The sequence below is a fragment of the Coccinella septempunctata genome, chromosome 2 (genome assembly GCF_907165205.1).
Source record: "Coccinella septempunctata chromosome 2, icCocSept1.1, whole genome shotgun sequence".
NCBI classification, from domain to species: domain Eukaryota; kingdom Metazoa; phylum Arthropoda; class Insecta; order Coleoptera; family Coccinellidae; genus Coccinella; species Coccinella septempunctata.
This window is the reverse complement of record NC_058190.1, coordinates 50088625-50116606: the sequence shown is the minus strand read 5'-3', so window position 1 is coordinate 50116606 and position 27982 is coordinate 50088625. Positions and strand designations below refer to the sequence as shown.

At 35.5% G+C, this 27982-nt stretch overlaps 2 protein-coding genes across 4 annotated transcripts in view; both read right to left on the bottom strand.

The window, feature by feature from the left end:
• Positions 1-16473, bottom strand: part of LOC123307314 (A disintegrin and metalloproteinase with thrombospondin motifs 16) — a 47418-nt gene extending 30945 nt beyond the window's left edge. For 2 of the 3 annotated variants that reach the window (XM_044889567.1, XM_044889570.1), the window contains exons 1-2: positions 16106-16473; positions 3320-3389 (exon numbers count right to left, since the gene is read on the bottom strand). In XM_044889567.1, coding sequence (XP_044745502.1) covers positions 3320-3382 — 63 coding nt within the window. In that variant the 5' untranslated portion in view covers positions 3383-3389; positions 16106-16473. The remainder of the gene's footprint in view (positions 1-3319; positions 3390-16105) is intronic. The other variant, XM_044889568.1, reaches the window with a different exon arrangement.
• A 6009-nt stretch (positions 16474-22482) lies between these two features.
• Positions 22483-27199, bottom strand: LOC123307241 (CLIP domain-containing serine protease 14D-like). The gene is made up of 8 exons (XM_044889471.1): positions 27045-27199; positions 25278-25389; positions 24465-24670; positions 24292-24400; positions 24054-24235; positions 23613-23705; positions 22906-23093; positions 22483-22804 (listed from the first exon to the last, which is right to left on the bottom strand). Exons 1-8 carry the CDS (start codon positions 27121-27123, stop codon positions 22682-22684), a joined length of 1092 nt encoding a protein of 363 aa, XP_044745406.1. The 5' UTR covers positions 27124-27199; the 3' UTR covers positions 22483-22681.
• Between the last annotated feature and the right edge of the window lie 783 nt (positions 27200-27982).

Below are 27982 nucleotides of genomic sequence, written 5' to 3'. Positions count from 1 at the left end.
GAAAGTGCAATATAAATTCCTTGAATCGAAGGTTCAGGAACTTCCTGCGATGACGATATTATGATCATTATACCATCACGACCGTGTGCCAGACCGAGAAAATGGAATGATAGTCATGAGGCATCATCGTCTGCTCGATGTAATTTATGTAGGTCAACGGGTGGTGTTACTTTATTGGCCATTTAAAAGTAGTTAATCATTTTGACGAAAAGTTATTCTTTTTTAATGTGTTGATATCAATATTTATGAGAGTGTATTAGGTGCGAATCCGATGGGAATGAACGATGTAAAGCGTTATTTCCTCATTTGGTGAAATATTGCTGGTTGGTTTCTCAAGAACCAAGGTTTCTGCCACGACCTCTTATTTCTTTTTTTTTAAGTTGAATATTTATTCGGCACTTAGGTGGATTTTGCGTCAAGCTGGGCGATCTTGGTGATGATAGGAAGTCTGATATGATAGACGTTTACAGGGTGAATCTTGAAAACAATTCTTCGGTGTATTTTTCGAATCGAGGTTACAAAAACATTCTAGCAATTTATATTGTGTGTGATTAGTGGAATTATTAGCTTCCATGTTATCTTGACCTATCTCTGAGTGATTATTTCTAGGGAAGTCACTTCGGGGTCAAACAAATCCAAGAAGAGTTTCCAGCAAAGGCTGACTTCTAATGATATATTTGTCATTTTATACAGATTCACATTGAACCGTCAACTATCATGCTAGAGATTAATTGAAGAGATAATAATGTTCATTCACTCCATTGCCTTAGAGATATTCCAATTTTCGATAGAATAAGGTGCGTCCAAAAAAATTCGTCGTCAAATAGGCTATGGAACTTTGATGGTTGTGTGACTGAATGCAATTCTTTCTTTGAATTACTTCATGGTTCATGTTCCCAAAATGAAAATATCTAAGCATTGATTACACTAACCTATACCTATCTACAAGGTGGGCAAAATTTACAACTGAGGGGATCTCGAGAACTATAAGAGCTAGAAGAAAACGGATGACACATTTCCTAGGCCTTTTTCAGAGAATCAAGGAATGGTGAAAACCGTAGCCTCTTACGATCTTACGTTTCTGAGTTATTAACAAAAATTGAGATTTTGACGTTCTCATAACTTTTTTGTCTTTGAAGTTACAGATCCGAAACTTGAACCTTCTATATGCACTTTTTTACGTAGAATCCACTGACGAGCTCAAAATATTTTTTCATTTCGAATCATCAGGCGAACTTTCATTGAATTTGTTATTTTTGAATTGGAAAAAATCTTTTGTCAGTAATTCTACGTATAAAAGTGCCTGAGAAGGTTCAAGTTTCAAATCTGAAACTTCGACGACAAAAAAGTTATGAGAACTTTTCGAAATCGTCAAAATCACATTTTTTTCTAATAACTCAAAACCGAAGAATCATAGGAGGCTATGGTTTTCACCATTCTCTGTGTCTTTGAAAAGTAACTAGGAGTGACATCTGTTTTTCCTAGCTCTTAAAGTTCGAGAGATTCCCTAAGTAGACAACGAATTTTGCCCATCCTGACGTTTATCGTAATTTTGTATGGAAAGGCACTCTTTCAAGAAAACTTTCTAGCATTTTCAATAATGATATCTGCCAACGTGCGAGAAATATTTTATCATTGAGATTGAAAGTATCCGAACAATCTGACGCCATTGGAAAAATTAAACTTTAGTTATAATTCAAAAAATAAATGAATAGATTAAAAAAAATTAATAATCTTTCTGAAACGATAATGATGTCTACTGTCAAATACAAGCCTTGTGCTTGGCTTGGAGTGTTTTACTGCCGATTACCCATGAATGTGTGGATGAGGAAGAACTCCTACATAACCCAGATTGTTCCATACAGAGCCCGATAATAGTCAGTTATTATACGCACGTTGATCACGAACTTTCCAATTGTGAAAAAGAAATTAGCTAGCATTTCCTACTCGATTATAATCATATTTCGACAAGTAATGAGAAATTAACAAAAAACGCCGAATGTAATGGACTATATACAAATTTGGTAATCCTATCCAATTGGTTCCTTTCGTACAGAGATTTAAACGGAAGTGATTGGGAAGCATGTTCAGTCAAGCTGAAAAATCACAACCTAAAGACTTCCAAAGTGGGCGTCGATAACAGTTTTTTCGATCTCGTTTCGAAAGTGCCACACTGTATATTTCTAACTACCGGCTTGAGGGTGTACCTATCCGTGAAAGTACATCGGATACAAATCCGAGAGGAACAATCAAATAACGACTAGCACAAAATCGTGCTCGAATCTCCATCGATACTGTGAAACGATATCGTTATTATGGCCATAAAGAAATTGTTCGTTTCTTCATTATTAATCAATTTAGTCACTTTTTACATCATGACTATAGCTTGATTAGTTTTCGAGAAATTACTATTTGTACATCATAATATCATGGTAGATGAAGTACAACAAGCCAAAGTCTCGGGTTCTGAACACGATAGAATTTCTTCAATTTGGGTTATCACAGCACATGCAAGTTTAAACTTAATAATTGTGAGTTTCATTCATGAATTTTTCAAATGCACCGCGGAAACTATTCAAAATCATTCTTCAAATATGAGGTTTTAAAATTTAAATCGCTTCGTTTCTACTTCACGATTTGGCAACAGCGCCTACTAAAATATAAAAAGAACAATGGCTTGTTTATAAAATAACAGCTGTTGATTAACAGCCATCATAAGGCGCGTACTCACTGGCTAGCCTCAACGGCAACAGGCCATAAAAATCCCATAAAATTATACGACCTTTCTCTTTCGTCGCAGACTTCATAGACAGCCATCTTTCTCTATCTCATCTAAATAGTGTATTTGTTGTCCTTTATTATCAACCCATATTTCAGTCGATGTTGCCAACTTGTGCAATAGAAACGAAACGCTTTAATTTTAAATACCTATTTTTATTTTTCATTTTCAAGTACTTGTGACGTTTCAAAGATATTTTCATAACATATTTCATAGGCATTTTTTTGTGGACGTATAGATCTTATTATCCCCTTATAACAATAACCTTCTATTCCAAAGCATAACCATCGCTCTACGCCTCCCGGTACACCAAACCTACTTCTTCACTTTTTAACATACCAACTGGAAAGAACCTAAAAATATCATCTACGTCACTTATAACGTTTTTCCATTCCCGACCACAAATGTTAATTTTATTGCCGTATGGGTCCCATACTGGGCAATTTCCATATTGGCAACATCCATTGAAAAAAGGCTATTGTTAATTTTCAACGCTCTATTGACACAAGACACTCAGGCTATTATAAATTTCATACTTACATCATATGCTATGCAAACATCCAAGAGCCAAGACGCGAATAAGACTACAGTGTGAAATTTCATCTTGCTCCTGAAACAAAAGTACAATGGTCAGTTCCCAGCTGTGAAGGTTGAGTCACACTAACTGATTTATTGAACGATCTTTATGAATGAAGTATCGACAAAACTTTATATTCATGTGAGAGATATGAAGATATTATGTTTTATTGGTGCTATGTTTAATTAATATATTATACATAGATACCTTTGAATATTTCCTCCTTAATTCGATTTATTGTGCGTATGAAGATTCAGTTATGAAGAAGATGAGCAATTTTTGAGTTGGTGAATAATTTGGCCATTATTTAAGTAAGGAAGATATTGTGAGGAGAGGGAGAAGGAAAAATTCAAAATTTCGTCTTTTTACGAAGCTCCCATAAATTCTCCTTTTGAAATATTTTTCATTACCAAGTACCTTGAATTTCTTTCATCAACCAGTGCATTCGCCAGTTTGTGCCATTCATGTGGATCAGTTAAATGGATTTTTCATCCTACATCTACAGAGAAACCTTTTCTATTATATCTCCTAATGAGGACTACTCTAGTCACATAAATCCATTGAGGTTAACCAAGTTATTCTGCAGCCAATTAGCATCATGATAACCTCGAGATTCTTATCAGTACGATTGAGAATTTCTTACGAATATTATGAAAATTTTTCTCAAATTTTCAAAACTGTCCACATGAGACAACAACTGGTCCTATAAAAGCAAATTCCCCATGTTAGCAGTAATTAGGATTATATTATGACATAATTTAAAATTGATGGCGATGACAGGATTATGGTAATGCGTTCCACACTTTTTGGACGTGATCTTGAGATATGATCGGAGAGATATCTCTGTTACGTAAGTCGAATAACAATCTTCTAATCTGGCCTATGTTTTTTCCATAAACTGAAAGTTCATATTTTTCACTTCTACTGATAGATTTGACGAAGAAATTCATAGATTTAAAATATAGAGCATGGATTTGTACGAAAAAAGAATGAAGGGTTATAATTTTTATTCTTGGAGAGTTAAATTGAGACAATGATCAGCCTACATTGCATTCTCTCAACACCCTTCTTGCTATTAGACTTGAAAGTAATAAGGAATTTCCGAATACATCAAGAAGTTGAGATGGAAACAGGATCAAATAATTAATTTTGTAAAAAATATAAAAAGGTGGCTGCACCTCCAAAATTTTCGCCAGTTGTAGCATATTGAGGTCATGCATTGATGACGTACTAATCTGGACAGGAAGTATAACAATCAACTATCATTCAGAGACAACAATTACTTCCTAGCAGCACCCCGAATAACTGGAATGCCAGAGGTACCGCCAAAAATGTCATAAATCATAAATTATATCACGAGCAAGCTCCATTAAACGCCCCCTACAAATCCAGAATTTACATAAACAGTTACCTAAGTAGCGCTGTTACAATAATCTCACTTTCAAACTGATGGATTTCCAATAATCTAGATCGCGTTATTATGACACAGTGAGATATCCGGTTATTCCCTTGATCGCTATGCTCTCGCAGTTGCAAGGTCTCATCGAGATTATGATGTAAAGAACGAGACGCTGTTGACGCTTATCCTTCCACGAAAATCTCGCTTACGAGTCGCCGGAATACAAATGAGCGAGTGAAAGCAATGAGTTTTGCCAAATTCGTGAGCAAACTTGAACTTGACATTTCTGATGGAGAGCGCGTATGGCAAATGTCATACAGGTCTCGTGTTCAACTGACAGATATAAACAAAGAAATGTTAGCTTCTCAAATCACAGTACTGCAAGTCCCAGAAATGACTGTTCCTATCACATATCGATTTCTGATAAGAAATAGCAAAAGCCATTAAAAGCAGACCCTGGAAAACTCTGGAGGTTCAGAGTCAGAGATCATTCATACAATTCAACCCAATGACATAGGAAAATACATTTCTATTTCTATGTCATTGATTCAACCACTTATCTAATGGTTTTCTTGAATCATTGTCATTTCTGGTTCAGTGGTTGTTCTACAACGAAAAGTTTCAAAATCCTTTACAAGATTTAAATTGGTAAAGATCAAAACAGCGTAACAGAAGGTGGAAAATGTTGTTACTAATGTTTGGAAACTTTAAGCTATAAAATCCATCTCTCTGGAAGTCTGAGGTTAAACATCCGGGAATCCTAGACTGTAAACTTCTGTGGAATAAGCATATATGGAGAACTCACTATTCACTTCCACTGATGCATCCCTTTACCGAAAATAAATCTACAAAAAGACTCCAAAACAGAACTATCGGTGCCATCAAACATAATTTCTTAGGACTACTTGCGACTGTGTGCCCTCCTGTGACTGAACCTACAGATCCTTCCACACTCCGGGTATGGATAGTCACCAACCAGATCTGGCCGCAGCTGTATCCTTCTCGAGTCTCCATTAAAACTGTGGACCAAAGACCTCCACTGTGATCTGTCTAACGCTAGTTGTTCCCAGTTATGATTGGCATTAACTGATTTTAGGGATTGATGCAGTATATCCTTATACTGCTTGTACTGGCTTCCTGGTTTCCGAGCTCCCTCTGTGAATTCGCCATACAGAGCTAATTTGGTGAGTCTTGTGTCTTGCATCCTCGAATGTGGCTGCTCCATCTGAGTCGCGCCGTCGTTACTTGAGTCTCAATTGTTATACAACTCGCGCGCTGCAAGACTTCTGTATTTGAAACTTTGTGGAACCATCTGATGTGCATGATTTGTCTTAGATGACGTTGTTGCGTTTGTTTAAGCTGTTTAATATGTCGCCTGTAGGGCGTCCAGCTTTCGCTTCCGTAAAGAAGCGTTGGGAAGACCACTGCTTTGTAAACAGCTCTCTTGGTCTTCAGATTGAGGTCGTGATTTTGAGACACTCTGTCCTTTAGCTTCCAGCATGCCCGTGATGCCGAATTGATACGGTGTCCAGGTAAGCCCTAGTATTTATGAATCTTCCCAAGTATTTGACAGCTCAATTTCTTCTACAGTTTCATCCTCCAGGCTGATATCTGTTTAAAGGCTTTCTGGCGAACTCAACAGGATTTTGCTTTTGTCAATATTGAGTCTAAGGCGTAAAGCTTCCTATATATGTTTATAGGTGTCCACCATCTGAGCCTTGGTTCTTAGTGATGCACCCTTATAGCTGGGGCTCTTTGTTGACATATGAATGGCGTTATATCATAAAACAACTGGGCAGAGACAGTAGGGTGACTCTCCTATGGTTTTTAGAGCATTGGGATATTGGAACAAAAGGAAAAGCTGATGAAGTGGAGAAAACAGTATCAAGGGTAACATCTGCATATGACACTGTCCTCTTTCCTAGACCTCAGTCCGATTGAGTATTTTAAGAAGTTCAGAATATGCTGAGAGGGACCTCAGCATATGTGAAATAGTGGATTTGATGTAGTATTTTTTGTGTGAATTGAAACATTTGAAATCTCCAAGAAATATAGAAATAACTCAAAACATAAATTAAATAGGGTGTTAAAATCCATGAGGAATGCCAGCAGGCAGCAGCTAACCTAACCTAAAATAGAACTTCAACACGTGTTATATAATTTGGTGAAATATGCGATAAAACTGAATTGCTGGGATTATGTAGTGGGTACCAACTTCCACATGCTATTATTATTGTGGTTAGACTACTTTCTTCACAAAATGAAACAATGCCGAAACCTCTATACAGTTTATACTTGATCTTGAAGAAATGGAGAGTTGTATAATCACACGACACCGAGCAATTGTCTCTCTATATGCAGTTCCTTTCTCTACAGGAAGTCAGGAAATGGTTTGAGTGGATGTAAAGATACATTTCTTTTGATGTTTATTGGTAGTGGGTATAATACACAAACATATAAAATTCCATAATTGGTAGTATGAAATGTGGTCTTTGGATAATCTGTTTTTTAATCAGAATTGCCTTTTTTGAAAACTAGAGTCTGAAGAATTCAACTCTGTCTCTTTTCAAATGTTTAGAATCGTTTCTCAAAGATGCTGTCAGTGCAAAGGAAGAGTAGCAGACCCAAAACTTGAAAACTCGAGTTCAATTTAGATTTGATATGGTGAAAGCTGAAATATTTCGAAAATTTTAGGAACAATGATCTTGAAATTTCACCTCCTGCGGTCCATTATTCGATATACGAACTATATAAGTATCAACGATTGAGTGTTTACTATCTATACTGCTTTACCTTCCACTTTCCCAAAGACTCGCGTGCCTTGATCCAAGTACACGTTTTATAAAATATGTATTAACGGGAGATAATGACTAAATAACTCTCGATTATATAACGCCAGCCTATTACTCAATAGCGAATTAATTAAACACATACAAGATCATTCATTTATGGCGAATTGATAACCGACAATTAATTGAGGATAACGAATCGATTTTGAACTAGATCGAAAGAAAATGTTTCAGTGTACGAGATGAGTTTGAACCGCTCAAACTTTTTTTGAGCGGTTATGACAACCAAATAAAACGGTATATCTTGCAGACAGGTGTGTAACAGTTAAACCGCTATCGGAATATTTCAGTTTTTTTCACATAGTTATTGTCGATAATAGCAGTTAGCATGCTTACAGTGAATAATTTTCTCGTGTTCAAATGGAACGAAGGTTGTTATTATTCAATGACAATGGTGAAACTTGCAGAATGTGAGATCAATCAAGAGAAATATAGGCGTAGAAGGATCTAGCTGGATTGATTGGCAGATAATTCGAAAAGATATTATTATATTCAATAATAGTTATTGGGCGAAATGCACAAATGCATTTAAAATTATTGCTTTAAGTGGGAATTCTTTTCCATGAAAATCTGAGAGAAGATAATGAAACAAACATACAAACTAAAGTATATAAATAAGTCACCAACTATATGTAACAAATTAGAAATGTTTGGTGGTATTCTTAAACTGTGTTAAAATGTTAGGTTGATCAACTTCCAAAAATCATATCAAGCATACAGTACAGGGTCTGCAATAAATAAAGAACCAACGCCGAATATTTACGAAATATTCAAGACCTGAATGACCATCAATATTCACCCATAATAATAAAAATAGTGTCGAAAGGACACCAGCAGTAACTGGTAGTCCCACTCGTTTGCCTGCAAGTTTCCCTGGCCCAAATCTCTTGAACTTTTATTCTAGGTCATTTGTTTTTATTGAAACTACTTGAGGTAAAGACCTTATATCATTAAGTCATTGATTGTACCCTTAGAAGTAGATGTATTCTTATAATTGCATTCCATTCCTTCCTGCATGTTACTTATCCATTGCAGTAACCTTCTTGAAAAAAATTCAGCCTAAACAATGGCTCTAGACAATCTTCCCACACTTCGAATGAACGGTTTTCATCGAGTTTTCTCTGAATTGCGTTCGGATGTTCTTGAATTCAACATTCTTATTTTCAAACAATGCCACTTATCACCGATTGAGCAATCTAATTGTGGTGATAATTAAATTACACCTTATTTTCATGATTGAAGCCGTGAACTTTCCAATTTATCAACACACCATTCAGTGGTGTACTTGAATTGATGGCTATGGTGACTTCTCAAAGGACACTAATGTTACGTTGATTTCTTTGATACCCGAAGGTGAAGAACTGAAGAGTAACACTTGAAACGCTGATCGCGAAGGCGTTTTTATGAGATATACGAAGAGTCAGCTTACCTAACAAGGCATATTTCCTCTAAACCATTGCTGCCAGATTATTATTGATTATTCACAATGAAGAACATTTAAAATCAAATTCTCTAAACCGCCAAATCCTTTATTTTTCGAAAAATGTCTGTCGAACAAGAGACACATAAATTCAAAGCTCTTTTAGATCTAATTGTGATAATAATAAGAAGCAAGTATCCTCACATTTAATGACAAATATATCATATTATAGATAGTTAGTAACGCGCGATCAAAAAAATCTTTGAAGCGGGATTAAAAATTAGAATATTGTTTTCGTGAAATAAAATTCAGGATATTCTCAGGTGGACCTTTATTTCGGTGTCTGGGGCCAAGGTAAGGTGAAAGATAGGCCTCAGAGCTACGTCGAAAAGCGAATTAATGAAATGCCCATCTCCACTTGAACCAATCTGAATTTTTTCTACGAGGATGATTCAGTACGCCAAATGAATGCAAATCCCTATCGATACAATCGAAATCGATAAATTTCAGTCAAGTCTGGAGATTGGGAAGTGAGAACTTGCCATCTGTATGCATAAAAAATCGGCTTATTTGTCAGGAATAATTGATGAATGGGCTAGTGAAACGGGGGAATGGCATGTTCACTATTTTACCGAGGCGGTTAGTGGATATTGTCGAATCTCTTCAAAAGATCTTTGTACAAACCAAAACAACGATATTAAATACACTCTAGATTAGATATATAGCTTTTCTCAAGGTTTCAATTTAGGACTTCCACTTTTTTTACATCTCATTTTTCCCTATGTTCTATCATGTGTTCTTGTTTGGCTAATTTCTTTCCGCTGAAGAAGAATGGTTCAATATCATCTGTTCAATTCTATTAAAGAAACCACAGATTGAAGATGTGGACAGGGATCATTTCCGAACGAAAGTAAACATAGTTTGCCTTTCTCTGTTTTGCATCATTGTTAATGAAGTTTGCGTTAATGGTTGCTACATTGAGATCAATTATATTCGTGAAATTGAATTGGAGATCGTTTGCTTTTCCTTAAGTAATGAGACTGATAAAATCTAAATATCTGAAACAAATTACCGATTAGAATTCGTCCAGTTAAAAATGCCGATCTAATTTCCCTATGGTTGGAAAGAAATTTGTGATCTCGAAATAATATTCGATTTTCTAATTCAATATAGTTATTTCCAGTAAGAAATGAAACATGGAGAATGCTAATGGTTCGCTTTTTTATGGAAACTAAATTTTATTGCTTACTTATACTGGGTGAATCTTTGACTCGTACAAATATTTCAAGAGTAGATTCTTGAGGTCTAAGGAAACACTTTTTTCCTTCACCATTTTTTCCGAAATGGCTCGGTTCGAAGGATACAGGCTGTTGATACCAAAAATTCAAAGAACCCAACTGTTGAAACTAAGTTGGATTCTAATGGATTTTTCATTTTTTCTCGTATAATGCGCCTATTTCGAGTTTTTGTTCAAAAATAAAAAAATGATCTGTAAAATTCGAAAAATTGGGTATTTTTATGGAGAGTAGAGAGAAGGAGAACGATCGCTGCTTTGAGACCATAGATTTTTTGTCCCCTAAAATATGTACCAATAGGGTAGTTCATGCTTTTGCCAACAGGTGCGCTGGCCATCACGGGATGGCGAAATTTTGATTTAAACTAATTGTAGTTGGCTGAGTGAATTGTCTTCCTGATGACAGATGATTCGAGTATTATTGTTTTCAATTTTTGATAAGAGAACAACCATGGTGAAATGTTGAAGAGTGCGCTAGTGTAAGAGTGTTTTGGCATCGGAAAGAAAAGGAGAATAAAATTTCCGAGTGTATTTTTGAGAGAAAATTGGAAAAAACCTTACCTCGAGAATCGACTCGGAATCAATTAGTGTGTCAAGAGCACTTTTGCGATGAAGATATCAAAAAGATGATGGATTCATTATGAACGAAATCGGAATTGTCATCCTCGTGAGAAGTGGACTCTTCTGAATACGAATTTCTAACCAATAAAACTACATGGTTCAGAAGTATGTAGATATTCTTGAAGAATTTTGTTGTCATAACATAATATATCGTTCATAACGGTTCTCAGCTGAGTATTGGAAACAGAATCTACTCTAATACCTAAGTTTTAAATCTGAGATTGCTACCTTTTGTTGTCTTGATGTGTACTACTCCTCACTGCGAATTTATATAATTTTGAAGATTACAGTAAACCAACTAACATACCTCTTTTCAATAAACAATGATAAACAAACGTGGGTAAAATTTTTTTGATCAGGGATTTCTTTTAATTTCATTGATTTCGTCATTTATTATGACTGAATAAAGCTCATAACATAGTCCACTTTATAATATGACTTGTATTTTATTGCATATAATTCAGAGAACTCATATTCAATACAGATTTGAAGAAAGGTATATAAAATATCATCAGAAAAACCACGATGACACGTTAACCTAAAATAAAATGAAGGCTGTTCATTTAAAATTGACGCTAAAATCTCCACCCCAAAGATTATAGAGTAACTCTATAATCTTTGCTTTTTAGTACTAGCGATATGAGGCTGTTTCCTATCTTCCTAACTCTATAATCTTTGCTCCACCCCTTATAGATAAACGTAGCGATCGCAGCGACTCCTAGCCTACGTTCCCCGTTTTCGGCGACACATTTTTAGTACGGCGATCGTTCTCCTTCTCTCTTCTCTCCATAATAATTCGGAAATTATTGATTGAAAGTAACATATAAAAATCGAAATTTCTTTGAGCTTCCGAAGTGTTTGACAATGATATAGATTTAATCAAATATGTAATGTGCCGAATCTGAAATGTCTTCAAAGGTAGACGACATTTTGACTCTGGATGAATATTCATCCGCAGAATTGCGCAACGTCGGAATAACTTTCACAGGTCATCATAAAAACGACCGAACCTAATAACATATTCCGATTTAGGACGTATTTTGGACTTTCCAGCTCCAACCAAACGGAGCATTTCCATACCGTGTGACTTGTCTCACCTTTAGCCAGGATTCCCTGTAATTTCCCGCTTTTTCGGCGGTATCACCATTATAGATGACATACTGTCTATCGATATACCACCTGGTGTCAGGTATTAGCGACTGCGTTCAAGGCTGTGTCGTCAAAACCAGTAAAATAAATAAGTTTTAGACGAATTAGACGCCGCGGGCTGTGGACTCACATTAAATCATGAGGAGAAAAGGTCACCACGATTTTTCGATATTGCTTCCATTCGATACTGGTTATTCGGGTATCTGGAAACCAGAAACTTTGGGAAAATGACGTCTGTGCCATAATAAAAATTTTGTTCGGTACTATGACTTTGTGAGCCTGCTGGCTGTTCGTAGATCACCAGAAGTGCACCCAAGTGGCCTCCCTTCTATCAATTTTGCTCCCATAAATAACAGTAGAGCTGGTTCTTTGAGTATAGTGGGCTAGTTAATGATAAGTTTTTATCAAAACTTATTCGAAGACTTGATGATGAATGAAGAAAAAAATACATAAATAACTTGTCCTTCGCAAGTGCACTGGGAGGAATATCATCTCTGCGTCAAAAACCTTCTGCTGATCTTGGTGGAGGATCAACCTCGTCGTTAGAAATGCCTTCAATAGTAAATTAATAATAGCCAAATCTTGCTTTTGACTGGGAGGGTCTTTGGACCAGGTCCAGTCTTCCAAGTGATAATTCTTCTGTTCTTCAATTGTTCGAGGAACGCTACAGGACCCTCCTGTTGGGGAATCATGTCTCCCATAGATATACCAGTGGTTATTTAGTAGAAAATTGAAAAAACGAGAAAGAAATTCAAAAAACTTCTGACACTTTATTGACAAGGTGATAAACGTATTGAAAACCAGGGATCTATTCATAAAACGAAAACGAAATCGATTGGATGTATCGATAAACATAACTCAGGAAGTATATGCCGGTAGAAAACATAATTAACCACTCTTATTTCCGTAAAACTCACGTACCATCATGGCGCGAAGATGCGCATCCGTCCATAATAGTCTGAAATCGTTCAGACACTTTCTATTTGATATGAACCGACAAATGCTGTTAATAGTCCGTTTAAAACTCCCGTGTTTTTCGATTTGAACTTTCCACCGTACAAAAATAGCAATTTTCTATCGTCCTTCCTAACTGGTTCCGACAAAAATCAATTTCTTAAAGAGAATGTGATCCTATGAAGAAGAGTCGTTTATCTCTAGTAATTGCAAAGTGTGAATCTGATTTCTCATAGCTGTGGAGTCGGTATTAAAACGATATCCTTTGGTTATCGAAATCGATGGTAATCTATGTCAATGCTCACTCTGTACAGCTGATTATAGCGTAAAACGAAGCTGGTCGGTAGAAGATAATTGATATTTTAATGAAGATGTGTATTCGAATTAAGAAAACTAGGTTAGATGGAAAGAAGGAATTCACAATGAAGCGCTCAATGAGATTCCAATGTGTTTTTATGTATGGTCAATGTCTTTTGCCATTGTGACATCGCACTGTACAATAATTGAATTAGATTCTTGATTACTCAATCCTTGTTCGAATTAAACTTGAATTTCTGCAAATGGTGTGAAACTTCGATGAATTTCGAGGATTGTAACTGAGGCATTTGACAAATTTTTTTATCGTGGAAACAAAGCCGAAAGAGAATAACAAATTTTGAGTACATCTAAATGATGATCAGTTTGTTCCAATGTAAAAACCTCGACCCGAAAAATTGCACCAAATCAAGGGAAAAATCAAGCAACACACCTTAAGCATTCACTTGTATATATCTACTGAAATCTCTTATCTCCTAAGAGACAAGATCTCAAGTGCCTGGCCAGTCGATTAAAAATACACAATCACTAATTACCTCGATACGAAATTATCATTATTCCTTTCAAAATAGAAACAAAAGTAACAATAAAACCAATACGAAGGAAATATGTCATGGAAACGGAATGCAATCTGTATCGACCGATAAAATCTGCCGGCACGAGAACGGGCTTAGCGTCAAGAGAACAATAGACGTCGAATCCGGTTAGCTAGATGAAAAAATTGGAACCGTTCCGATTTTTTTCAACCGACAACGAAACTTCGGTTGCTGCATTATCTGCGTCCTGGATCATCGTACTTACACGAATTTTCGAAGGGAGTTGGACAGCCTACGTTGATACACTCGTTAGATTAGTTTCGCTCTTGGAAATTGAAAAACAATGAACGTTTCTTATAACGATTACTGGTATTGTTTGTCGTATATCTACTGTTGCGTAATCTCCTTTTGTTTTGCCACTGTTTATAATAGGTGTAAATCTAAACACCAATAAAGCATAGCAGGATTACAGTTCTTTGGGTTATTAGACGAATTCGTTAAAAAATTTGTTCGGAATGTGGAAATGGTTATTGTTCTTCGTTGTGGTAAAATTGGACGTTGCTCGCAGAAACTGACTCATATTCTATATGGGGTTTCGAACGTTATTGTGAGGTGAATACAGTTTAACCAGATATCGTGCAGAATAAGTAAAAAATCTGCCTCAAATATGAGGAGTGCAAAAGAATGGACAATAACCGGAAAATTAATAATTTTCAAACCACTTACAGGCCAATATTTTATAACCTTTTTGAGATTAAAGAAGAGATCACGCAAACAGTAGTGTTCATAATGGATAATTTCAGTGGGTCATTACCTACCATTAACAGTTGCATCAATCTAGGCAATCAGAATTGAGTAATTTCCAATTTATTCTATGGCAGATCCATGGTATTATTATAAGGTCGTTAATACATGGATTTGACAGTAAAATATTAGGAAATTGGGTAAATCACAGCATGGAATATTGTAATTAAATGTAGTATAATCAATGAAGATTTGTATGAAACGTGTCCAATGAAAAAATTTTTGATGGCACTAGTTATACGTTAGTTCTTTCGAAATCAGAAACATAATAGGGTGCTTTTTATGTTGTGGACTTGGAAGCGTCAGAGGTTTTCGATTTTCTATAACGATATTCATAAAATATCGTCATAAACTTGCGGATTAGAAATACAGATAACGTATTATTTAATTTGCAAATGAGAAAAATTTGCATCGTAACGGCCGGAGCAGAATCAAGGAATTACAGTAAAATGAGTATTACAACATTTTATTTAGTTGTTATCCCAGTTATGAGACTTGAGGAAACAGCGTAGCTTGATTGAGAAAAAATGTGTTTTTACTGCAACTGCATTGCCCAGTTACACATTTGAATTGTCTCTTGATTGATGAAATGAAAATCATTTCTCACCAAAAGGAAACGTGTCTTTAGATATGCCATCAACTATTTTTTTCTTATTAGTGATGGCAATTTATTCAGTGAGAACATATACCATACTTTTATCGACAAGGAGTTCAGAAGTGCCAAAACATCTACAAAATCTTTTCCAACCCTTTCTGTCTCTTGAACTTGATGACAGGAGATTATTTTCTGCATAAACTTTTGGTGTATTGATATAACTGCTATATGGTTTTTATGAATAGGTTTTAATTAAAAATTGAATCAAAAACTTCTACAAAATCAGCTTTCAATAGATTGGTATCAGAATTTTTTCTTCTAGATGCGATTATTAAAATTAACTGGAAGTGAAGGGTGATCATGAATAACATCTCATAATGCCTTAAAATAAAAAGAAATGGAGATTTGGAGACATCGGCAGACGACAAGAAGAAAGTTGCACCAATAAAATCATAGTACTTAAATTATAAAAACACATCAACTGATGAAACATATTACATAATTGCTGCTTCATTTCTCGTGGTTTTCCGGTGGTCTTTTTGGAAATTTTGCCTGTAGAATTGGAAAGAGAGCTGTAGCGAGGATTATTCTATCAGGAACAGAATGATTTCTTGGATTCGAGACAATCGTTATCTCAGACGGCAATAAGTAACAGCAGTTTCATTTACGATAACATTACGGAACACGATCTAGTCGGAATAACTTTAAAATCAATTTCCCTTTCACTTCACTTATACTTTCCAATAAAATCTCGTGTTGAACAATGAGAATTATCTCTGCTCGAGACAGATCGCCTTGAAGCGAAATACTCACCGAAATCTCTTGTTAATCCAAAAAGTCCCACAGTATCGAGTTATCACAGTCACTGTCACTTAATACGCTAAAAATGTGAGCACTCTTGAGTTCGTTAAAAAGAGAATTTAAGTCATTTTCGGCCTTAAGTACGAAATTAAGACGGCTTAAAAGTCGCGGCAAATTCAAATTTTAGAGTCGCGCCTTCCGATAGCGTATGAAGAGAGGTTGGCAGAGAGACGTTGTGTCTCTACGTGGTCACTTGAATGTCTGCCCGATAAACTGTCAATTTGCTTAAGAAATATAATTTTTGAATGAGTTACAATTAATTTCTACGTTAGTACTGCATGTCGGGGTCATAGAATACCTGACAAGAATGAAGTGCGCGCGCAAAATTTACCAGTCGCGGCAGAGAGGGAAAGTGAGAAGTGAAAGGAAAGGACACCACCACTTTGAGTCGATCCCAAGAACGTATACGTCATCCGCGTTGTTCAAGAATAGGTCTCTGGGATTTTCAAGATGCCTTTCTTCAGGCCAAACGAATCCCCAAAAAAATTGACCTTTGGACGAATATATTTTTTAGAATTCAGTACGGAAAATGTTGAAAGCAGTGACAAAGATTATGAAGGTCAGAAAGCTGCTTGAGTCTATACCCAAAATTGGGATCCATCCAGGTGCAACATCGCTGCTCATTCTCCATCTGGAAAAATGTTTTTTCCCTCTATTTCCAAGCATACTTATATTATTGAGTTTATGGCTCTCAAACTCGAAAAAATGAATTGGATTAAAGGACATTAGGAACCTAAACTCAATTGAAGACACTCACACCTTGAGCCACGTCGATATAAATGCCACAAGTCGACTATGAGGAATCCCTCTCACCGTAAGAATAGAGGCTGTTCAACAGTTTCATCAGTGCTCCTGTGCCAGTGGCACAAGGAGCCATCCAGTCAGCACACCAGGAGTTTTTTGACCCAGGTTTAGAGGTTGGTCTCTCAATAAGAAGGCTCGTTTCTAGGTACCCCTGTCTGTGACAAACACCAAATAACTTTCACAGCGTTTCCAGAGCCCAGCTCAGGCAGAGCTGTCCTGTACTATGAACCAAGTGAGACCTTCAGGTGCAAGAAGCCTGTTTGGTGTAGACCATTGATCTCTATAAAAAAAATTTATTCTGAACTGTTCGTCAAAGCAGAATCTGGTGCTCGCTCGTTCCCTTCTGTGGAGAAAGGATGTCTTCATAGCCACCTCCTGAAAAGTGAGGTGTAAACCTTACGGAATCATTGACACTATTTCACCTCATATTATGTTGTACATATTGATTTGACTTGAAATAAAGAAATATTATTATTATTATTATTATTACGAAGCTTTAGGCCTTAGACTCAATATTAACAAAACCAAAATCCTGGTAAGTCCGCCAGAAAACCTTCTTACAGATATCAGCCTGGAGGATGAAACTCTAGAACAGGTCAAGCAGTTAAAATACTTGGGAAGCTTCATAAATACCAAGGCTAACCTAGACACGGAAACACAAAACTGTATCAATTCGGCATCAATGTTATTCTGGAAGCTAAAGGACAGAGTATTTCAAAATTACGACTTCAATCTGAAGACTAAGACATCTCTTTACAAAACATTGGTCCTCCCAATGCTTCTTTACGGAAGCGAAAGCTGGACGCCCAACAGGCGACATATTAAACAGATTGAACTAACGCAACAAGGTCATCTAAGACAAATAATGCAGATCAGATGGTTGCACAAAGTTTTAAATGCAGAAGTCTTGCAGCGTGCGAGTTGTATAACAGTTAAGACTCAAGTAACGAGGGCCCGACTCAGATGTAGCTGCCACATTATGAGGATGCAACGTACAAGACTGCTAAAATAGCTCTGTATGGCGAATTCACAGAGGGAGCTCGGAAACCAGGAAGCCAGTATAAGCTGTTTAACAACTAGCGTTAGACAGATCACAGTGGAGGTCTTTGGTTCATAGCTATAATGGAGACTCGAGAAGAATACAGCGGCGGCCATATCTGGTTGATGACCATCCATGCCCGGAGTGTGAAAGGATCTGTAGGTCACGGTTGGGTCTCTGCAGTCACAGGAGGGCACACAGTCGCCAGTAGCCCTAAGAAATTATAAGTTTGATCGCACCGATAGTCTTTTTGTAGATTCATCCTCGGTAACGAGATTCAGCAATGAATGAATGAGTTCTCAGCAATTATTTTTGTACCATAACAGCTTAGCTCCAAAGAAAATCATAGACTCCTAAACTGAACCTTTCCATCATGAGTCGACTTATAATATATTGAATGGTTCGCGTATAAACAGAGTACCTGGCCAAGAGTATAGAAGTACTGTTGCTTAACCTTTTGAGACCGAACTGGTCCCGCACACCGAATATTATGATCTGTCACGGCGCCGCGTCACAGAAAAATCATAATTGAACTTATATAACGCGTAATCCAAGAACAATACCTTCGTATTCGCGCCAGGGAGATCTAGAGCCATTGGGAACCCCTGAGGTGTGAAGCTCTATGGTTTGATAGGATTTGAAGGATTAAGTTGGATTTCACCTTATTGTGTTCGAATTATTGCACAAAGTACCTATCCGAATTAAGCGAACTAAATTTGATATAAGAAAAAAAAGGTTACATTTCGGTATCTTGTCCATCCCTGAAAAAGCAGCCACAGTTAACTGTTATTATCACCTTATTTTGATGGTGTTGGTAGTCCAAACTTTTCAAACCCTTACCTCCCTACATTCGAGGAAGGTATATCCTTTTTATCGAAGAGTTGAGATGCAGCTACGATTCATATTCTTCACATGTCTTCTGAATCTGTCAAATTCGAGAATTATTGTCGTTTGGGTCAGTTAGCTAGAGTTCAGCCTTCCAGAACTATGCCCAAGTTGATCTATTGTACTTTTGCCCTACTCAAGCAGTTAATAAAGAGGTCGTCAATAACCCTCACAAACCTAGCAATACCCCTTGGAGCTTTCAGCACTTCGAGAGCTACCCAAGAGAATGTTTCTAGGGTAAGTAAGCTCTAGGCACTTTGGACACTGTTGGTAGATTCCTTCTCCGATTCACAGAGCCAGGTAACTACGAAAATACAAATCAGGAAATGGATTCCTAAAGTAATGATAAGCAAATAAACGTTTTTGATACTTTTGCTTAGACTTTTGGACAAAATATGTTAAAACACGAATGTCTCTCACGCAATTGGTATTCCTTCAACCCACAATAACATTCTTAACATTCTCCTTTTTAAAATTCCATCAAAGGGGCTGTTAAACTCTAAAATTCTGGAATGTTACCCAGGAGCACCAAATAGAGTTGGATCCAAATTCTCTTTTTCCAGATAGAACAACGGTCTAATCAGTTCTGGTCTGAATATTTGAATATTTTTCCTTATTTGGTTGTTCCAAATAGTCACGTAATTTGTGGTTTTTCGATTATTTGTGTGAAGCTGAAGATTTCTGAATGCGTAAAACGTAATCTTAGATGTCATTGGGTCAGTTAGATAATCCCAATTTTCAGCGGAGTGAAATACAATTAGTGGTTAATTCATATAATCTAATTTGTTTTTTTACCGCTCAATTTTTTTTGTAGGATTAGCAATAGAAAGAAGTATCGGTGTGTTATACAATAATTAATCTAACGAAAAATGATATCAAACGTTTCTCTAGGAGCAGAGAAGGCAATTTTTGATTATGCCTTGTATTTCAATATGGAAGAAACAGCAGAACAGAGTTGAAATTGGTAGATTATATCTTTCGCATGAATAATGCTACATTAAGTCAATCAAGTTTCACCTTCCTACCTCAATTTCTTCAATATTTTTTTCACGAAATTAATGCGTGTTAGCAATGATTGATTCATATCAGGGTGATTTTGAAATTGAGCAGAAAAAATATGAATTCATAATAAAAATCAGCGACCTTTGATTTAAGTGGTCAATATCACTTCAAGTGGTTTTTACCTGTAAATTGATGTGGATTGGAGGAAATCAATCAGATACACCATGTATACGGCACGATACACTACTCATAAAAATGAATGACCATCCACCGTTCATAAAACTGTGATCGTAAATGAAATTCATGGATGAAATATAAATACCGGAATACTTATAAAGATATCTGACATAAATTTCCAGAAGACAGTTGAGTAAAGTGTATCTGAAATTTCAATTCATAATTTCCCAAAAAAAATTTTGGATTTCGAAGATTCAATTTTGAATTGTGTGTTTCATCTTCATTTATCGTGAAGTCTTTTACTGTTCTCAGTTGTCACATCCTACTTTCCGTACTTACTTAAGTCAATTGTTGTACTTCATTCCATAAAGCCTCAGAAATTTGAAGAGTGTACAATTGATCCCTGAGTTTCGTCCATCGGTTTTGAAAAAATCCAAAATATCCACTTCAACACAGCCTTTCTGAACACTTTGTACCATAGGTACTCATCACAAATATCATTGAAGCATATTCTCATTAATTAAAGAAGTAAATAAAAAATAATTTCAAATTAATAATGTTTTCTTTATAACCATGGCTTCAAATGGAATACACGATTGGTTGAGCAGTGTATATGAATATTCCATTGTATTATTCACAGTCACAGTACTCGAAGAAGCCTAAATGTATGGTCATTGAATGTTACACCACTTCTTTTACAATTGTGCTAACCTTGTCATAGTTTTTTCGGCAGATACCCAGATTTTGCAATTTCGATCTTGAACAGAGTAACGTTTTCGGAAGTAAATACGACAGTTTCACTTAGCAATACTTGCAAAAAAACATTTGAATCACTTTTCGACATGGTTACAGTGTTTTTGTTGCAATGAACTATTAGGTGTAAATTTTTTTATATTTTGCCAACGACCATAGTAAATTGACAGCAATTTTGCAAGTGAGAAACGTAGCACAGGATATTTATTCCTTAAATATCATGGTTCTAACAGGTTGCTTGGGATAGTTTAATGAGAGTCCTTTTTGACTGGGTCACTTCCCATCAAACTCAACTTTGTTATATCCTTCAGCTCCTAAGTAACCAATATTATGGAGAAGCCTAATATATAACGACAAATTTCGAATAACGTCGTAATAGTTGACCAAAAAACTCACAATAAAAAATTCGAGGCGGTACTAGACTTCGAAGTTCATCAAATTCTTCTCTTCCTAATAAATGCCGAGGAATGCAATCTCAAAAAACATTTTATAGAGTAAAAGTTACTCACTGATGACGAGCCTATAAAAACTGTAATATTTTCTGTTTCACAATAAATTAATGACAGAGAATTCAGAAAATGTTGAACTTTCAATAGTTATATCCTGAATGGTGAAGCTAATCTTCAGGTCTATTGATTGAAGGCTGATCTAGTAAGGCTAGGTGAGTTGGAATGTCAAAATGATAAAGTGAAATTCATTTGAAGAAAACAGTCATTCGAAGATCAATGTTGAAGAATCCAAAGATAAAGTAACATCTTAGTCACGCATTCATTTGATGATGAATTCGGACTGCCATCAATGTCAATCAACAATGTGGTTTATGATTTTAAAAGGATCCAAAGGATTTCAAACGGATCCAACAAAATGTGTAACAGGAGATATGTCAAATTTCGAAAATTTAGATTTAGATTTAAATTATTCAATGTTTTCATACTAAACCTTTGGTTCTCTGACACTATTGGCAAGAAAATCGATTTTTTTGGCATTTCCCAGTATACTTTGAAAGCCTACTTATATTTACTGCAATTGGCCAATGAATTATAAAATTTTTCGTTTGTGGGATATTTCGAAACAACTTCTATCCTGTCCATATCTTAGGACACTAAGAAAATAAGAATGTTATTATCTTTACAGGGAGGAACGAATGAGTTATTGCTCATTTTTAGCCGGAAAATTAGAAAATCCGTATTAGATTTTTTCAATGCTATGGAGGTTTCTGGAGACAACAGGGGATATCGAATGTTGAAATCATCAGTTTCTGAAAAATGAAGAAAGCTAGGCTTTGTTTGTATTTTACAGGTAGTAGATAAAGAGTGTTCGAAACCCTGTATTTTCATATCAAAATTCTGGTTTTCTGATAGAAATTCCCATCAAACAAATGTAACAGGAGATAGGTATCATATTGCGAATATGCAATTTTTGGAAAATTACTATATATATATATGAGATAGTGATTTTTTCATTTTCTCTCGATTTTTATTCACTCAAAACCCACAATTTCCATATTTTGCGATTTTTGTAGTCTTGCATGGCTTAGTCTTAGTCTTTCTGTAATTTTTTTGGTATTTCTATTAGTTCCAATAGTTTCTTCCTTCGTCCGCTTACAAAATTGAAACCTAGCAAAATTATTGATTCAACTCCTTGGGTTATGCAACACAAGAAACATGTTAACAATCATTAATGTATCTACGACTAATGGTTATTGCAAATGAGATACTAAATACAGAATCAATTCATTCTCTCCATAGATATAAATAATTGGAAGGAAATTCTACCTAGTTATGTACAAATTTTACACTAAAAGTATACTGATTGAAAGTATTTTGAAAAACAATTCGAGGTATTTCTTAAGGAAAGATACGAACAATCTAGTTGTCGTATATCACAGGTGTATTCTCTTTGATCCAATCAACGTATTTTTTGACGTTTGTGTAGACACTTGGTACACCTCCAGCGCCACACTGGTCGGAACCAAATGAAAGTATTCCCACCTGAAAAAAATTGATTTTTAGTCGAAATATCATCTTTCGTTAGAAGTCATAATGAAAAAAACACCGGATCGCGAAAAATAATGAAACAATAATTGTAATACCTGGTAATATGTGTCTCCCTGTTGCACCAATAATGGAGATCCACCGAAACCACTACATGCATCTTTTCCATACTCTCCACCTGCACATAGTTGATCATCTGTTACCGGTAATGTCTTTCCATACACGGTGTAACATTTGTTGATGCTTATAATGGGTAATCGAAGCACTTGCTGGTAGTCAGGAGTTTCTGAAAAATCAATGTTCTTGGTTTTGACTAAAAAGTGGCAAAAATAGCAAAATTAATGACTGCTCTATACACTTTATTGGGATTTGATAAAGGACCTATATTGGCCTTTCAAAATAGCTCCAGTAATGATGGAAATAGCTTTATCTTTGATTTACATCCGAATACCATGTCGGGGTCTTGAATTTAAGAGCTTTTCTTGACTGATGCTGTTGGCTGTAACAATGTTGGAGCAAGTTACTTCCTTCTGCCTATCAAATCTGAAAATTACTGATTCTACCTAGCCTACATATAAATGTACCTGTATTATTTTGTTTACATTCTGGCTTATTTGTAAACACACCCAGCGATCAAACCTTTTTTAATAATTTTCATTACCTACTTGTTTTGGCGTTTAGGAAATTGAAAACGTCAAAGAATATTTGATTTATTCACTCATAATTTGAAGGTACTCATCTTTCTTCTGATGCAATCCCATTTTTGCTTCTACATGGGATATTAAATTACACCAATATACTCTACCTGTTTGGATGGCAGTTTTTCCCCATCCAACCAAAATTCCGTTGTTGTTCGTGCTGGACCAGGAATCAGGAAGACAAATCGGCTGTGCAGTCACTGTAATGGATTTGATATAGATCATTACAGATAATAAAAATAACATCAATGACAGGTAGCATTTCAGATCGGAACTAATGTGTGTTTCCTCCAACTTCAGCGTTCGTAAATACAATTTGATTCGACTGATTGATAATTTCCTCTGCCTTTGGAATATTTATCAAGGTTAGATCTATCGGACATGCAGGGAAAGGGAATAATTTTTACTGATTGACTGGATAGAGAATTGTACGAAATATACGTTATTAAAAGACTGAAATTCATAATCATCGCGTTATTGAGAATTCCTGAATTCGTAACATTGGACATTATAGGTTTTCCTCTGGATATGCAAGTTGTGGATGTTACCTGTATAATTGATCTTGTTTCTCAAAACAATCAAAGCCACGTTGTCTTTGAAAGTTCGCTTATCATACCCTGGATGAACTACAACATGGCTGATGGACATATCCTGAACAGGCAAACCGCAAAATTCAGAACCACAGTCAATTTCTGTTTTCGTGGAATATTCACCAACCCTGACATTGAACCTTGAAATGGAAAATATAGACTTTTTTTGATCGACTTTTTCTACATTTGAGCTTACAATTTGTAGTTTTCTGCCTTCGCTAAAGCGCAATGAGCAGCAGTCAATATTATTCTATTGTTGATTATGGAACCAGAGCAAGGGTATTTGATTTCGCCTGTCAAAGTACCTGAAAAAAAATTGGTGTATGAAGGAGAGATTGCTGTAAATTTGGAAATTGAGAGAGTACTCACTTTTGAAGCCTATTCTAGCTACCCAAGGATAGGCACCTATGCCATTATAGCTTTCACCTAGGACTTGAGATAAGCCACATCTAACTCCATCCACCGTATTACCCCTAGCGTAACTCCTATCATTGTTTATTCTATTGAGATCATAAGGGATGTTCGGACAACATACCAGACCAGATCCTTGATAACCACAGCTTAAATTATCTATCCTGAAAGTCATCATATTCTGTTATCATATTTTTGTTGAATGTGTGGATATTTCACAAGTCTTAAACACACATTTTCATTGCAAACGAAAGTTGATATCCCCTTCACTGATTTCCCCTGGCAGAAAAGTCTGTTCATCTAGAAATGACCCCCTGTATATCTATAAACATTAGATGACTGTATCACCTGGAGAAATCAACGAAGGTCCTCTTTATGAACTACAAACTCTGACAATAATTTTATTGATTTGTTTTTCCTTAAGCGTTGCAGTTGTAAATCAACATAAATAATGACATGAACATATAATTATGATTCACGAAGTTTTAATGAATCATATCCTCTTCCAGAATACTTGAGGATAAAATATGGCACAGTGGTCCAAGAAAACGTGTAGTGAATTGAAATTATAAGCTGGGTTTTTATTTGGTGTGAATATCTATGCATCCCTACGCGTTTCCTAGCAGCAATGCTAGGATTAAATATTGGACCAAATAATACTCAATGATTCTCGTAATATCTAGATAATCCAAAAATTAGTGTCTTCTTTGAGCAGCCATTAGCAATTACAACTAACAGCTTCGCTATTCATTCCAATTTTTGTTACCATACCTATTTCTGAGAACACATTCGTTGTTTAGTATATTACTCAGCATTGGACAAGTAGACAGTGGCTGACATTCTGTGTTAGGTGGACATAAAGTTTGTCTTTTTGACCTGACACCTGAAAATCAAAATTCAATTTTAATTGAATCTCGTGCTAAAAAATATTACAAATAAAGAAAATCAAATGAACATAATGAAAAGAAAAATAAATAACTCCTACTATTATCCTATCAAATTACTTTAATTCCAAATTAAATTACGTATGACAAAATTACAGTTCTCCCGGAGATTTTTTCTTCGAAAACTTAGGATGACAGTTATTATCGCTTCGTCTAAGTTCAACGATTCTCGATTATAATGAGATTTCCCAGAACAATATGAAGGCGTCTAATTGAGCTTGATTACGAATCTTTACGTAGAGGGTTATCATTGAAAGTGGACTTCTGGCCATCAGTATTCCTTCCGTACCATCAATTTTACCATCCTTGAACTAGAAATATAAATGCAAAATTAATCGTTTGTATTCTTGTCTGATGGATCTGATCGAGAACTCTTATTTTTGGTATTTCCGTCAAGGATAAAATCAGTGGAGCGTTCGTAGTACACAACTAAAATCTAATGATGATTTTGGGAAAGGATAAGTGAATTTTGTGTTAATACTAGTTCAATTTTATGGTAGTTTCCGACAAATCTACAGGTTAATTGAATTCATAAACTGATAGAGTATCCGCATGTCATTTCACATCCTAAGTAAATTACACTTAACTACCCATTATTATCCCATGATTTTTGGTCGAAAATTTCATAAAAACATAGGACCTTTTTCGCAACATTTGCGATAACCAGGGTGTGAAAATTTGAGGAAGACAATCTGAATGAAATGAATAAAAGTCCTGCTACAGTCTATATAACTATTAAGCTCTTGAAAATCCTAAAATTGATGAGTTTGTCTCACAAAAACTAGTCGAGGAGACAACTCTTGAAGTCACTAATAAATAGTTCCATGCACTATTAATAAGGCTCACTCGTATATTTATTCCCATACAACTTCTAAATACCTTCTCCTTAAAAAAATCATTTTTTCATTATGCAGACCATAAAATCAGAAAAATACAGGCAAAAATAACCAGTCTGTTGGATTTGAACAGTTTTTTTTTAAATTGATATACACGGAAATGAAATCTATCATCAAATCAATTAAGGTATTAATACTTCATCGGATACAAAGTTCCAAGTTCAAATACGAACGTGAAAAATTTATTGTTGTTTAGATGTATAATTATTCTGTACCACTTACATATATTCAAAGTTGATGGAACATCATTACTATAGATTAATATAATTCACACCTAGAAGGATATCGGTATTTTCTATTTTTAGTATAGAAGAGTCTATTGTTCGTATATTCAGTCAAAATAATTACAAGCACAATAAAACGTTATTTCCATGGAAATATTTTTCAATTAGTATCGACCTCCTCTAAGGATTTCCTCTATGTAATTAAGATACAAGCTCACCTATTGTTTTTAAAATACTAACCCTTAACTGCAAGCCAACAAAAAATTCGAATGGGATTATTTTTTTTCGTTTTTATAAACTACCTGTGTCATGAAAATTTCGAATTCGTATTCTACTTATTCTGTATTTTCCTTCAGAAATTGATAATAATATCGAACAGAAAAATTCATTTTGAAGAATAAATGAAAAATAAAAATATTTAACTTTTACTTCATCCACTCACCCCTACTGTAATAAAAAAACAATGCAACTCACCGTCACATGGCCCTATACTCAGAGCGAGAGCGATTACACCCAATATAGAACACTTCGTATATGCCACCCGCGATTTCATTTCTCTATGATGCAACTGAGCTATTTTCCCGGTGAAAATGAAGTATCAAGCTGCAGGCTAAAATAAATGATGGATATATGTATGGAGAACCGACCTTCTAAAAATCGTCATACATGCGTAACGAGGATTGGCAACCAGGTAGCTCACATAAGACCCCCCCAGTATACCTGACCATCTGAATTAATGATATTATTTTTCAAAACCATACATGAATAAAATGATCAATTCAGTTCATAACATTGGGATATCAGAACACCCAAGAACCCATTTTAGTCGTATATGGACGAATGAAAATAGTCTCGATGGTAAAAAATATCTTCGTCTAAATGTGTAGACTCCTGAGGACGAAGTTGAAGAAAATGGTTTTTTTTAGATTCCAAATGGGATCTATTCTCGTATGATGAAGGTTCAAATGAAATCCCATTGTCTGATTTCTAGAATCACAACCGGACACCCTGTGTATACAGAATCTCACACTTCAGATACCCATTTCAACTAGTCGCACAATTTTTCCAAACCACTATGAAAGAATTTCTCTTTGGGTGGGTCATGTTTTCATTTTCTCAAATCAATCCTCCAAGCTTGCCAAAGCTTGTTTATTTGGGTGGAGTGAACCATAGTTTCAAAGGTTCTCTCCATTTGAAAATGGCCATGCCACTGTCTTACAATCTGTTATTTCCTTCAATTACCTGATGCCATTATTTCTGCTTCCATGAAGATATCTCTGATTCGCCATCAGAAATATTACCCAATGTATTATTGACGTTATAAAATGAAAGGACAGATCATTCGAAGTGTTTTCCATCGCAGGCTACTACTTTTTATTTCCACCTCTCAGCTTTCAGACAATTTTCGAATT